Below are 11,257 nucleotides of genomic sequence, written 5' to 3'. Positions count from 1 at the left end.
TCACCTTCTGCCATGTTATGAACTAGAAGCCGAAGGCCCTCGGCAGACACGAGGGCTGCCACTAAGCCTTGACTCTGCAGCCTCCAGAACTGTGAGCTGAGAAAAACTTATTTTCTTTATAAATTTCTCAGTCTACGGTCTTCCCTCACAGCATCAGAAAAGGACTAAAACGAAGGGCTCTGGGAGCCACTCTGGGAGTGCCAGGGACTGTCTGGGCCTCCGTGGGAGCTGGGCTGCTGAGCAGTGAGGCCAGCCTAGACTCCTGCCCTGCCCCACGCTGCCCCACCCACGGACTGCCACCGGAGTCTGTCTGCGGGCTTCTCGGTATCACCTTTCGCCAGCCAATCAGCGGGGGCGGTCAGGACAGGTCACACAGCCTATTTCCTGTTTTCAAACAGGGAACTTAGCAAAGCCAAAGCCACTCAACCACTTACCGGAGCTTGGAACCGAGAAAATAGGGGCTATGTGACCCGCTCCTGGACCCTCGGACGTACTCAAGGCCCGAAGACCTCAGGTCAGTGTGTGATCCCAAGCTCAGGTGGCCTCTGAGCTCCATGCCTTCCTCCTGTGACCCCTCATGCTTGTTGGGGAGAGGGTGGGACGGGGAAGGGTGGTGACAGCCTGTAGCTCCCTGGGGCCGAGCAGGGAGCAGCCCCTTCCCATCAGCTCAATTCCTCTTGAGAGGCCAGCACTCTTCCAAGCCCTCTTGGTCCTGGGGACAAGTCACTAAACCTGTTTCTCAAAAAGCAGTGCCTGGGACCCTGCATCGGCACAGCCCTGGGGACTCGGCACAAAACACAAACCGAGGGCTCACCCCAGAACTAGATGAGACTGTGGGTGTCGAGAGCCAGGAAATCTGCTTTTGAACCAGCTCCCAGACCCCACCCCACCAGGGCATCCTGATGCACACGCATGTGCGGGAGTCCCCGCCATTGGCCAGGCTTCTCAGGGAATGTCCAGGTGTCCAGTGGGGCCCACCCTCTCTCCAGTGAGGGAGCTGTGCATCCAAAGTCCCAAATTCTTCTCCCTCCTGGGCAGGCCAGGGAGCGTTACTGCCCTCCAGCAGACTCATCCCTGATGAGAAGCCTCTGCCGCTCCCTCAGGAAGGAAGCGTGGGCTCTGCAGATGGCCCTGTGTGCCCATCAGAAGGGCTGGACATGGCAGGACTCTTCAAAGCAGGGAGTGAGGGTCAGGGGACCTGGGAGTCAAGGAGGGGGAGGATGACTGTCACACACACCAAGCCAGAGGGCCAAGGGGCTGGGAGCGATGCACACAGGCTGGGTGAGCGTCTGGGCACTGTGTACCAGCTCTTGCTCTGTCCCCCCTACACTTCAGTATTTTATAGTGAAGTTTAGAAATAGTTTCAGCAGAGGCCATGGGGAAGGGAGGGATGAGTCCTCAGAATCCCTTATGTGGCTGACCCCAAAGACCTTTAGAGTTCTTTGCTGTCCCGTTTCACAGATGGAGTAACTGAGGCCTGGACATGGATGGGAAGCTGCCCAAGACCCCATGGTGGCACCAGTGCATGACTTTTCCCTTTCTACTCCTTTTTAAATGGTTGACACCCAGCCAACCCCACAGAGGAAACCGAAGTGAGCCGGCTTTGGCTCTTCAATTTGATTTTCATTCTAAGCCCAGGTTTCGGCTTCCTCGGGTCTTTACTGCAGTTTCCAGCCAAGGCATCATTTCTGGGATCTTTTAAGTTCTTGAGAAAGCCATGCCTTGCTGCTGACTTGGCACTAGTTGCCCAATCACGAAAGCAGAACGGGAAGGCCTGGGACCCTTGGGGCCAATCCATTCACAGTCACCCATTTTACAGATAGGCTGGCTGAGGCCCATGCAGAGGCCTGCCCACAGTACTGCGTCCCCGAGGACTCCCGGTTACCAAGAGTCCCTTAGATAGGAAAGCCTGGGACCACCGCCGTCTTGCTTGGTCACTTGGCATGATGTAGGGGACCCATCCCCAGCAAGGCTGGGCTTGAGGCTACACTTTTCAGGTGGGGAAACGGTACCTGCCCAAGAGCCACAGTTGGTCAGGACGGAAGCCGGGTCTCCTGAGTCATTGAGGACAGAACGAGAGGGCTGAGGTGTGTGAGCTGCAGCAGGCTTGAGCTCCCACAGTCCTGGCCACCAGGCCCCTGCCCGGTGCCCCAGTTTGCTCATCTGTGAAAGGAGAAGTCGGATCAAGGGCCCTGGGGACAGCCACTAGACAACTGCCCAGCTGGGGACCTGGAGTATGGCCAGGGCTCGATTCCACAGCCCCTGAAGCCTGGCTCCAGTCCCAGGCGAGCTCACCCTCCCCAGGTCAGGCCAGAGGAGAGAGGCCCCCACCCCGGGAGCAGGGACCCCAGGGAACCACCAGGGTTCATTCCAGGCGCGGCCAGCCGGAGGTCCAGACCCAGGGGTTGGAACCCAACAGTCCAGAGTTCAAGGACCAGCTCCCTCACCCACTGCCACCGTCCCACAGTGATGAAGCTTGGTAGGGGGTCACTTGCATCCTTTAGCCTGAGCCGTGTGGCTACTTGCTCCGAATGCTCCGCCCCTTTTTCTGACGTGCAGGGATGTGGAATTCCACTCCAGCTCACACCCTGATCCCACAACTACTTCCCAAAGCATCCAGCACCTACCAGATCCTAAAAGCAGGATGACTACACCTGGTGTGTGTGTGTGCCCTGACTGGCTGTTTCCAGGTCTGCCTGACAGTCACCCACCTCGTGCAGACGGGTCGGCTGTGATGCCTTGGGACTTGGCTGCATCCACTGAACTCGGTTGCCGCCTGCTGCCCTCCCAACTCGCCTGGCTAAGACAGAGTCAGCCAGGCGGGGGTGTGTCCTGGCACCAGGTTCCAGCTCTTGCTCTTGGGCAATTCTAAATCCAAGTTCTTTTATCACAAAGTGAAGATAAAAGTAGTCCCTATCTCCGATGGTGGTCAGGTTAAGTGAGAGAGTGAGCGGATTGAATGCGGAGTGCACACCAGCACATGATGACGAGTGTTGGAAACAAGTTCCACTTTGCTCACTGGGCACACTCACCAGCCACGTGACCTTGGGCTAGACCTCTGTATCCTCATTGGTTATTTACGGGAAATGATAGATTTCTGTGAGCTGTAAATTAGACAAGGAATATGAAGAACTAGGTGAATAAGAAGTGGGCCAAATAAGCTGTCAGTAAAAGTTTCCTTATAAATAGATAGATGATAGGTGATGTATAGATTATAGGTAGATGGTACAGAAACAGAAAAGATAGGATAAATGATACATGATTGGTAGATAGATGATAGATAGGTAACTTGATAGGTAGATGATAGATGATAGGTAGACAGATGATAGATAATGATAGATGATAGATGATAGATGAATGGTAGATGATAGGTAATGATAGATGATAGATTGGTAGATAGATAATAGATAGTAGATAGATGATGTTAGATGATACACACAGAGTAATCTAAAATTGAGCATGGGGCATTTAACTGGACAAGCCAGCACCTTTCTCCCAAATAATTGTTAAAGGCATTATCTTGGCTTGAAGTCACCACATTTAAAATCAAGAGCAACTTGATAGTACAAGCATCATAATCCTAACAGAAGGTCTACGTCACCTTGGAACCATCTGTCCAGCAGAAGGGCAGACCCAGGTGTGGATCTTGCATCTGGGTGGGGTGGAGGGTCAGCTGGGGGGAGTATTGTCACTCCCCTCTGCTGCCAGCAGACAGTACCATATGTGTCCTAGGGACCCAGGAGCCTCTGGGAGCCCCAGCATGATGGGCACTCACTGATCTCTCTTCTGCCCTGGCAGCCTCGGAACATGGCATGTCCTGAGCACCCTGGCAGCCCTGGCTGCACAGGACCCGTAACCCAGTGTGCTGCCAAGACCAAGCAGGAAGCACCCACCTCGGACCCAGATCTCCCAAGCCCAGGACCTAGAGAACACTCAGGTGAGCCTGCAGCTTGGGGCTCAGTGAGGGGGACAGGTTTAAAGACACCTGAAGTACAAACGTGGGCCTACAACGAATGGTGCAGGACAGCCTGGCAGCTCTTTCACCCTGGGTCACCCCTTGACCCTGGGATGAGGGTTGGTGCTAGTTACTTAGGTGGTAGGTGACCAGGAGGCAAGGGCAGGGGATGGGAAACCAGGGTGGGGAGCCACCCAGGGTACCAGTGAGCCCATGACTTGGGCAGGTGACAGGCTCACTCCCAAAGGAATCTTCTAGGAGGGCGTGTGGTGGGAGCTATCTCAGAGCTGTGAGACAGCAGTCCCATCCTGCCTCAGCTGAGGGAGGCCCCTGCGCTTGTCGCTATGGCCCCAGAAAGCCCTTAAGGTGGGAGTCCAGTGCTTCCCCTGGAAAGCCAGTAGCATGTTCCAGGACAATGAGTGCCAAGGCCCCGGCCAGCACCACCTCCTGGAACTAAAATTCCCGACAGTCCTTCAAGATGGACCCATTGAAAACCTGCTGTGCTCAGTGCAGAGAACAAACCGCGGTACTGGCCTCTGGTTCCTCAGGGAAACACCCATGCCAAACAATTAGAAGTGCCACAAACAGCTGCTGGAACAAGGTGGGAAGGACTGGAATGCCAAGGAGCAGTTGAAGTGACACGTAGGCAGGTGGACACACTAGGCCAGGGCTTCTGGGGACCACATCATTCAAAAAAAAAAAATCACAGTTACTTGCACAATTTTAGTGGAGAAAGATTCTAAGCTTTCTCAAGATTCTCAGAGGGGCTCAGGCCTCAAGGGAGGTTTCAGAAACACAGTTGGTACCACACACACAGCAGATAGAGCACTGATCTCTAGGATATATAAAGGACTCAAAAATCTTAACCCAATCAATAAATCAATAGACACTTCTCAGAAGATGAGATACAATTGACCAACAAAATATGTGAAAAAATGTTCATCATCTCTAGCAATTAGAGAAATGTAAATCCAAACCACTCTAAGATTTCATCTCACTCCAGTCAGAATGGCAGCTATTAAGAATACAAACAACAATAAGTGTTGGCGAGGATGTGGGAAAAAAGGTACACTCATTCATTGCTGGTAGGACTATAAAATAGTGCAGCCATTCTGGAAAGCACTATGCAGACTCCTTGGAAAACTGGGAATGGAACCACCATTTGACCCAGCTATCCTACTCCTTGCTTTATACCCAAAGGAACTTAAAATCAGCATACTACAGGGACACAGCCACATCATGTTTATAGCAGCACAATTCACAATAGCTAAACTGTGGACGCCCTTCAGTAGATGAATGGATAATGAAAATGTGGCATTTATACACAATGGAATATTACTCAGCAATATGGCATTTGCAAGTAAATGGATGGAGCTGGAGAAGACAATGCTAAGTCAGTCAATCCCCTCCCCGCCCCCAAAAAATGCCAAATGTTTTCCCTGATACAAGGAGGCTGATTCATAACGGGGGTTGGGGGCAGCCTGGGAGGAATAGATGAACTTTAGATAGGGCAAAGGGGAGGAAGAGGAAGGGAGGGGGCTTGGGTATAGGAAAGACAGCGGAATGAGACTTACCCTAAGTACATTATAAAAACACAAATGGTGTGACTCTATTTTGTTACAACCAGAGACATGAAAAGTTGTGCTCTATTTGTGTAATATGAATTGAATTGCCTTCTGCTGTCATATACAACAAATTAGGATAAATAAATTTTTTTTTAAAGATTACAAACACCAAAAAAAGAGAAAGAAACAAAGTTGGTTTCCAGATAGGGCAATGGGAGGGTTGGGTTCAAAGCAGATAAGTGGCCCATGGTAGAAAAAGCAGGCCGGTGGGCAATAAGTGAGGGTGAGGAGGGGAACCCAGCATCTTGGTAACTCCCTCCACCACTCTGGCATGTGCTTAGGGTCCTGGGGCAGCCACAGACAGTCAGTGCTGCAGGCAGTGCCCAGGTAGACAAGGCAGGGTACCGTCAGCAGCACAGGGCTGCACAGTGCTGATCTGCAGGCCGGAGGGCCTCTGCAACATGCCCGCACTACATTTCACTATCAGGAAACTGGCTTCGGCGATTGACTCCTTGAAGTCGTCAGCAGTGGGTGGGTTCTGCCAGCTTGGACGCAGGCACCTGGCTGATGCCCTCTCCCACACTCAGTTTCATAAATGTAAGGGTGAGCAGAGGGGATAATTACCACTCCTCCTGAATCCTGATGCCCCCTTCCAAGACAGACCAGCCACCTCCCCAAGCCCTTGCCTCTCAAGTGCACAGCCCTGGTGCAGATCCCTAAGGAGGCTGTCCTTGCAGGTGCCCACCCCAGTCCAAGCTCCAACTCCAGCATGACCACCCGGGAGCTGCAGGAGTACTGGAAGAACGAGAAGTGCCGCTGGAAGCACATCAAGCTGCTCTTTGAGATCGCTTCAGCCCGCATCGAGGAGGGAAAGGTCTCCAAGTTTGTGGTAAGCTGAGATGGGGAAACGATGGAACCCCTCTCAAATGGCCCTGGGCAAGACCTTGACCTTCCCAACCACGAAATGGGTTGACAGACTTTAACTCACAGAGTTCTTCCAGAGCAGTGCCAAAGAGCACTGTGCTAGATTCTGTGAAAATTAGAGAGGTAGGAGTCAAGCTTCCTGACCCTAAGAAATAGCCCACTGAAGCCCAGGTGATCCCGGATTAGTCATCTTCATCCCTCTCCACTGGATTTTGTCCTAACCTTGTGTCTTTTACTGCTATTTAGTTTTTTTTTTCTTTAGATTGGATCAATTCTTCTTCTTTTTTTTTTTTTTTTTTTTGCAGGGGGAGGGCTTACTGGGGATTGAACTCAGGGGCACTCAACCACTGAGCCACATCCCCAGCCCTGTTTTGTATTTTATTTAGAGAGGGTCTCACTGAGATGCTTAGTGCCTCACAGTTGCTGAGGCTGGCTTTGAATTCATGATCCTCCTGCCTCAGCCTCCCGAGCTGCTGGGATTACAGGCATCTGCCACCATAACTTGGATCCCTTCTTTAAAACACTGAATATATTTAAATGGAAAACCAAGATCACATAGCATAAAGAACTACAACTACAAATGTAAATAACAAAGAAAACTAAATACCGTAATTCAATTGGCTGGCTACTAGGGCCTTGGAAAGCTCTGTGCCTGGGGGCTGCTGTCTTAGCGAGGCTGGAATTCCAGCCTGTGTTAGGAAGAGCCACACTTGACCCCTCTTCTCCACTTAATTGGAACCAGGACAATAACTATAGCTACCACTGCGTGCTGACTGCATGCTGGGCGCAGTTCCACGTGGTTTCAGTGCATTAACTCATTTAATCCTCATCCAGTGATTGAAGTAGGTACTATTCCTATCATCAATTTATGGATAGGAAACATGAGGCTCAGAGAGGATAAATTACCTAAGACCACACAGCTAGATTGTGATGGGGCTGGAATTATAACCCAGGCCGTCTGGCTCCAGAGTCTGTACCCTTAACCAGTACTCTTTGTGTGTGTGTGGAATTTTTTTTTTTTTTTAGTTGTAGATGGACACAATGCCTTTATTTTATTCATTTATTTTTAATGTGGTGCTGAGGATCAAACCCAGTGCCTCACACATGCCATGCGAGGCAAGGGCTCTGCCACCGAGCCCAGCCCCAGCCCGCCAGTACTCTCTTGAAGGAGAATTCCAACAATAATTTCCTGATGGACCGTCACTACCAGTGTGTGTGCAGGTTGCTCTGACCCACTTCCCAGTTCAGATCGCAGAGGCCCAGCTTTGATGAGGGAAAGCCACAAGGGTCCCCAGGCCCCCTGCGAGGGCTGGTTCCTGTATCTTTTTTCCTCTGAGCTGCCTCCATGGTGCGGTGTTTGTTACTGCAGGGTGGTGTCTGTCCTGAGCCCCTTTACAGCTCAGATGATGGCGAGGGCAATTAGAACAGAATTGCTTATAAGGATGACCCATTTGCAGGGTATCCTCGTTGTCACTGTCCTTTGCGGGGGCTCTGTCCTTTTCACCTGCTTGCGCATAGTCAAAGGTGTGCCCGGCCCCACCTGTCCCGCAGATGTACCAGATCGTGGTCATCCAGACGGGGAGCTTCGACAGCAACAAGGCTGTCCTGGATCGGCGCTACTCGGACTTCGAGAGGCTGCACAAGAACCTGCTGAAGACGTTCCGGGAGGAGATGGAGGACGTGGTGTTGCCCCGGAAGCGCCTGACGGGGAACTTCTCGGAGGAGATGATCTGCGAGCGCAAGCTGGCGCTCAAGGAGTACCTGGGGCTGCTCTACGCGCTGCGCTGCGTGCGCCGCTCGCGCGAGTTCGCCGACTTCCTCACGCGGCCCGAGCTGCGCGAGGCCTTCGGCTGCCTGCGCGCCGGCCAGTACGCGCGCGCGCTCGACCTGCTGGTGCGCGTGGTGCCGCTGCAGGAGAAGCTCACGGCCCACTGCCCCACGGCCGCCGTCCCCGCGCTCTGCGCCATGCTCGTGTGCCACCGCGACCTGGAGCGCCCCGCCGAGGCCTTCGCCGCCGGGGAGCGGGCCCTGCGGTGCCTGCAGGCCCGGGAGGGCCATCGCTACTATGCGCCCCTGCTGGACGCCATGATCCGCCTGGCCTACGTGTTGGGCAAGGACTTCGTGTCCCTGCAGGGCAGGCTGGAGGAGAGCCAGCTCCGGAAGCCCACCCACCGGGGCTTCACCCTCAAGGAGCTCACGGTGCGGGAGTATCTGTCCTGAGCCAGCCGGGCACCTGGCAGGGAGACTAGGGGCCACCGTGGGCTGCGTGGGCTGCGTTTGTCACGGGAGGACCTGTTGGGAGCTGTGAGTTGCTGAGTGACTTTGGGCAAGTCCCTCTGATCTGTGTAGAACAGAGGTGCTCCTGGGACCCCTGTGTTTCTAGCTTAGGTCTCCTGATGACAGGCTCCCTTCATCTCCAAACCACAAAACCAGCTGCAAAAAAATGTTGGAGAGTGCTGTGACCTTACTGATGTTTTTGTGGGAAGCCGGAGGAGAGGTTTGCATCACGAATCATGGACTAATCATGGCAGAGGGCTCTCTCCAACTGCCCTGGGTCTTTTTTTTTTTTTCCTGCTCTTATGCTTATAAGTAGACCCACCCAGCCGGGTGTGGAGGCCCCCCAGAAAGGGCTAGGGATGTGCCTCAGTGGCCAAGTGCCCTTGGGTTCAATCTGCAAGACCAAAAATAAATAAATAAATAAAGACCCACCCATTATCCTAATATTCTTGCTCTTCCCCTTAGCATGCAGACCTCACTCGGCAAATCAAAGGCTCTCCTGTTGTCCCTCCAGGACAGCCTCTCCCCCTGCAGAGCCCCCAGGGTGAAGGTTGTACACCGGTCTTTGAAGGGTGGGAGGAGGATGCTGGGCCAGAAAGCTATCATGTCCTAAGATTCAATGACAGGCATTTTTAGAAAGGAAAGTTCCAAAGACCTCTCCGGCTAGGCTGCTAGAACACATTGCCTGAGGGTGGATTTTCACTCAGATGGCCGCTGTTCTTTGAATGACATCCCCAGATATGTAGATACAGCCCTGGAAGGAGGGGGAACAAGAACATGCAGTGGGGCCTCTGGGTAGAAAACAGACTGAATTCTCAACAGCTCTCCATTTGCGGTACAGAGTTCCTGGAACCTCTCTGATAGTGTGGGGCCTACTGTCTACCATCAGGAAAGGACTCACTCACACCATGGACACCAGAGTGTGGTGGAGAGCCACACCAAAGACCTGAGCTAACAGTACAGGCTGAATTGGGCCAATGTGTATCTGAGCCTGGAAGCCCTTGAAGAACTAAATTAAACTATCTGGCCAAAACTATCAGGCCAGAATGTGGAAACTTTAATGTTGGGCACCACTTTGGCCATTGTGGGATATGGCCCAGGTCAAGGTAGCAGTGGACAAGCATTCACTAAACTACACCAGAGTCTGTTCAACAGCGACACCTTGTGGCAACCACTGTGTGGCCCAATCCCGGCTCTTTCCTGAGGAAAACACAGACTCTTTGGACAAAGAAAACCCTCCTATCTCTCTGTTTACTCCAGGAGAAGGACCCTGGAAGCAGGAATATGTTGGACTTCTTGAAAGCCAGGGCATATGGGAAATTAGAGTGTTGAATGAAAAAAATAAAAGTCGTGACTCTGCTATTATGAAGATCCTACTGAAACTACAAATTATTTCATCAACTATAAAATATTCTCAATTGTAAAATGCACCAAATATTCACTAAGAAAGAACAAGTGCAAAAAACACTGAAGAGTTTCATAGGGGATTCCAGCAGACTGGGAGACCAAAGAGTTAGGTCCCCAATATGAGAGTCAATGCAAGAGAAACCTACTGTTCTGGGTGGACTGTCCCTACCAACACTCATGCTGAAATGTAATCCCCACTGTGAGGTATTAGGAGGGTAGAAACTTAATCTATGGTTTTTGGAGGTGGGACTTTGGGGAAGCAGTTAGGATTAGTGATGCCATTAGGGTGGGAACCCCCTGATTGCATTAGTGACTTTTAAAAGAGGAAGAGAGACCCAAGCTGACCCACTTGCTCTGTCTTGCCTGGTGATCCCCGCCCTGCCGTGGGATTCTGCATCCTCATGAGCAGAAAGGTCCTCACTAGCTGCATCCCCTAGATGTGGGGCCCCCAGAACCCTGAGTTGAGTAAATATTTATAAATGTCCCAGTCTGTGCTCTTCAGTGATAGCAACAGTAACAGTGGATGAAGACACCTGCTGGGCAGGGAGGGACAGGGGGACATGGGCGTGAATCAAGCCTGGCATGGGTAGAGGGGGGGATGTCAGAGAATCTGGACTGCAAGCTTGTGCTCACCCACGTTTGGGGGCTGAGTACAACAGTGTGGTCCAAAATAGCTCCAGAAGAGCAGTCGTGTCGAAGCCGTTTCACTTGGAGGTGTTCCTGCAACTGCTGTTGCAAGCTCTCTCTAGAGGAAGTCAGCGTGGATCTAGGTCAAGAAGGAGCATAAGGTGAAGACGCTGTGCATCTCAAAGGTCACAAATATATGGGGTGTGTGTGTGTGTGTGTGTGTGAGTGTGTGGCGTGCACACCCACAGAAAATACCCACATGGGGTAGAAATACCTACACAGTCGTAGAGGGGTGTCCCCCATCACCACCACCTGCAGAAGGACTGGCTCCTGACGTGATTCTCCAGCTCCTGAATAATCAGGAGCCGCCACAAAGGGCAGCTTTGGGAGCCCAGCGCGTGACACTCTTGCTCTTCTCCCAGGTCTCCCCACAGCCACAGCCCGTGGGTCCGGTGGAGTTTCTGCTGGTCATGTGCGCAGTGTCCTCGTCCACGGTGGGTTG

At 52.3% G+C, this 11,257-nt stretch overlaps 1 protein-coding gene across 1 annotated transcript; it reads left to right on the top strand.

Annotated features, from left to right (window-relative positions):
• The first annotated feature begins 316 nt into the window (after positions 1-316).
• Snx20 (sorting nexin 20) lies at positions 317-10,090 on the top strand. Its single transcript, XM_078032284.1, has 4 exons — positions 317-514; positions 3,799-3,937; positions 6,258-6,409; positions 7,996-10,090. The coding sequence occupies exons 2-4, from the start codon at positions 3,808-3,810 to the stop codon at positions 8,662-8,664; spliced, it is 951 nt and encodes a 316-aa protein (XP_077888410.1). The 5' UTR covers positions 317-514; positions 3,799-3,807; the 3' UTR covers positions 8,665-10,090.
• The last annotated feature ends 1,167 nt before the right edge of the window (positions 10,091-11,257 follow it).

The sequence above is a fragment of the Ictidomys tridecemlineatus genome, chromosome 15 (genome assembly GCF_052094955.1).
Source record: "Ictidomys tridecemlineatus isolate mIctTri1 chromosome 15, mIctTri1.hap1, whole genome shotgun sequence".
Classification (NCBI taxonomy): domain Eukaryota; kingdom Metazoa; phylum Chordata; class Mammalia; order Rodentia; family Sciuridae; genus Ictidomys; species Ictidomys tridecemlineatus.
This window is presented reverse-complemented; position numbering and strand designations above follow the sequence as displayed.

What these genes read in the sequence shown, in the direction of transcription:
- Snx20 (XM_078032284.1), top strand. Translation starts at nt 3,808, where the DNA reads ATGGCATGTCCTGAGCACCCTGGCAGCCCTGGCTGCACAGGACCCGTA. An exon ending in AGGACCTAGAGAACACTCAG is followed by an intron (nt 3,938 to 6,257) that starts GTGAGCCTGCAG and finishes CTGTCCTTGCAG; the next exon opens with GTGCCCACCCCAGTCCAAGC. An exon ending in GAAAGGTCTCCAAGTTTGTG is followed by an intron (nt 6,410 to 7,995) that starts GTAAGCTGAGAT and finishes CCTGTCCCGCAG; the next exon opens with ATGTACCAGATCGTGGTCAT.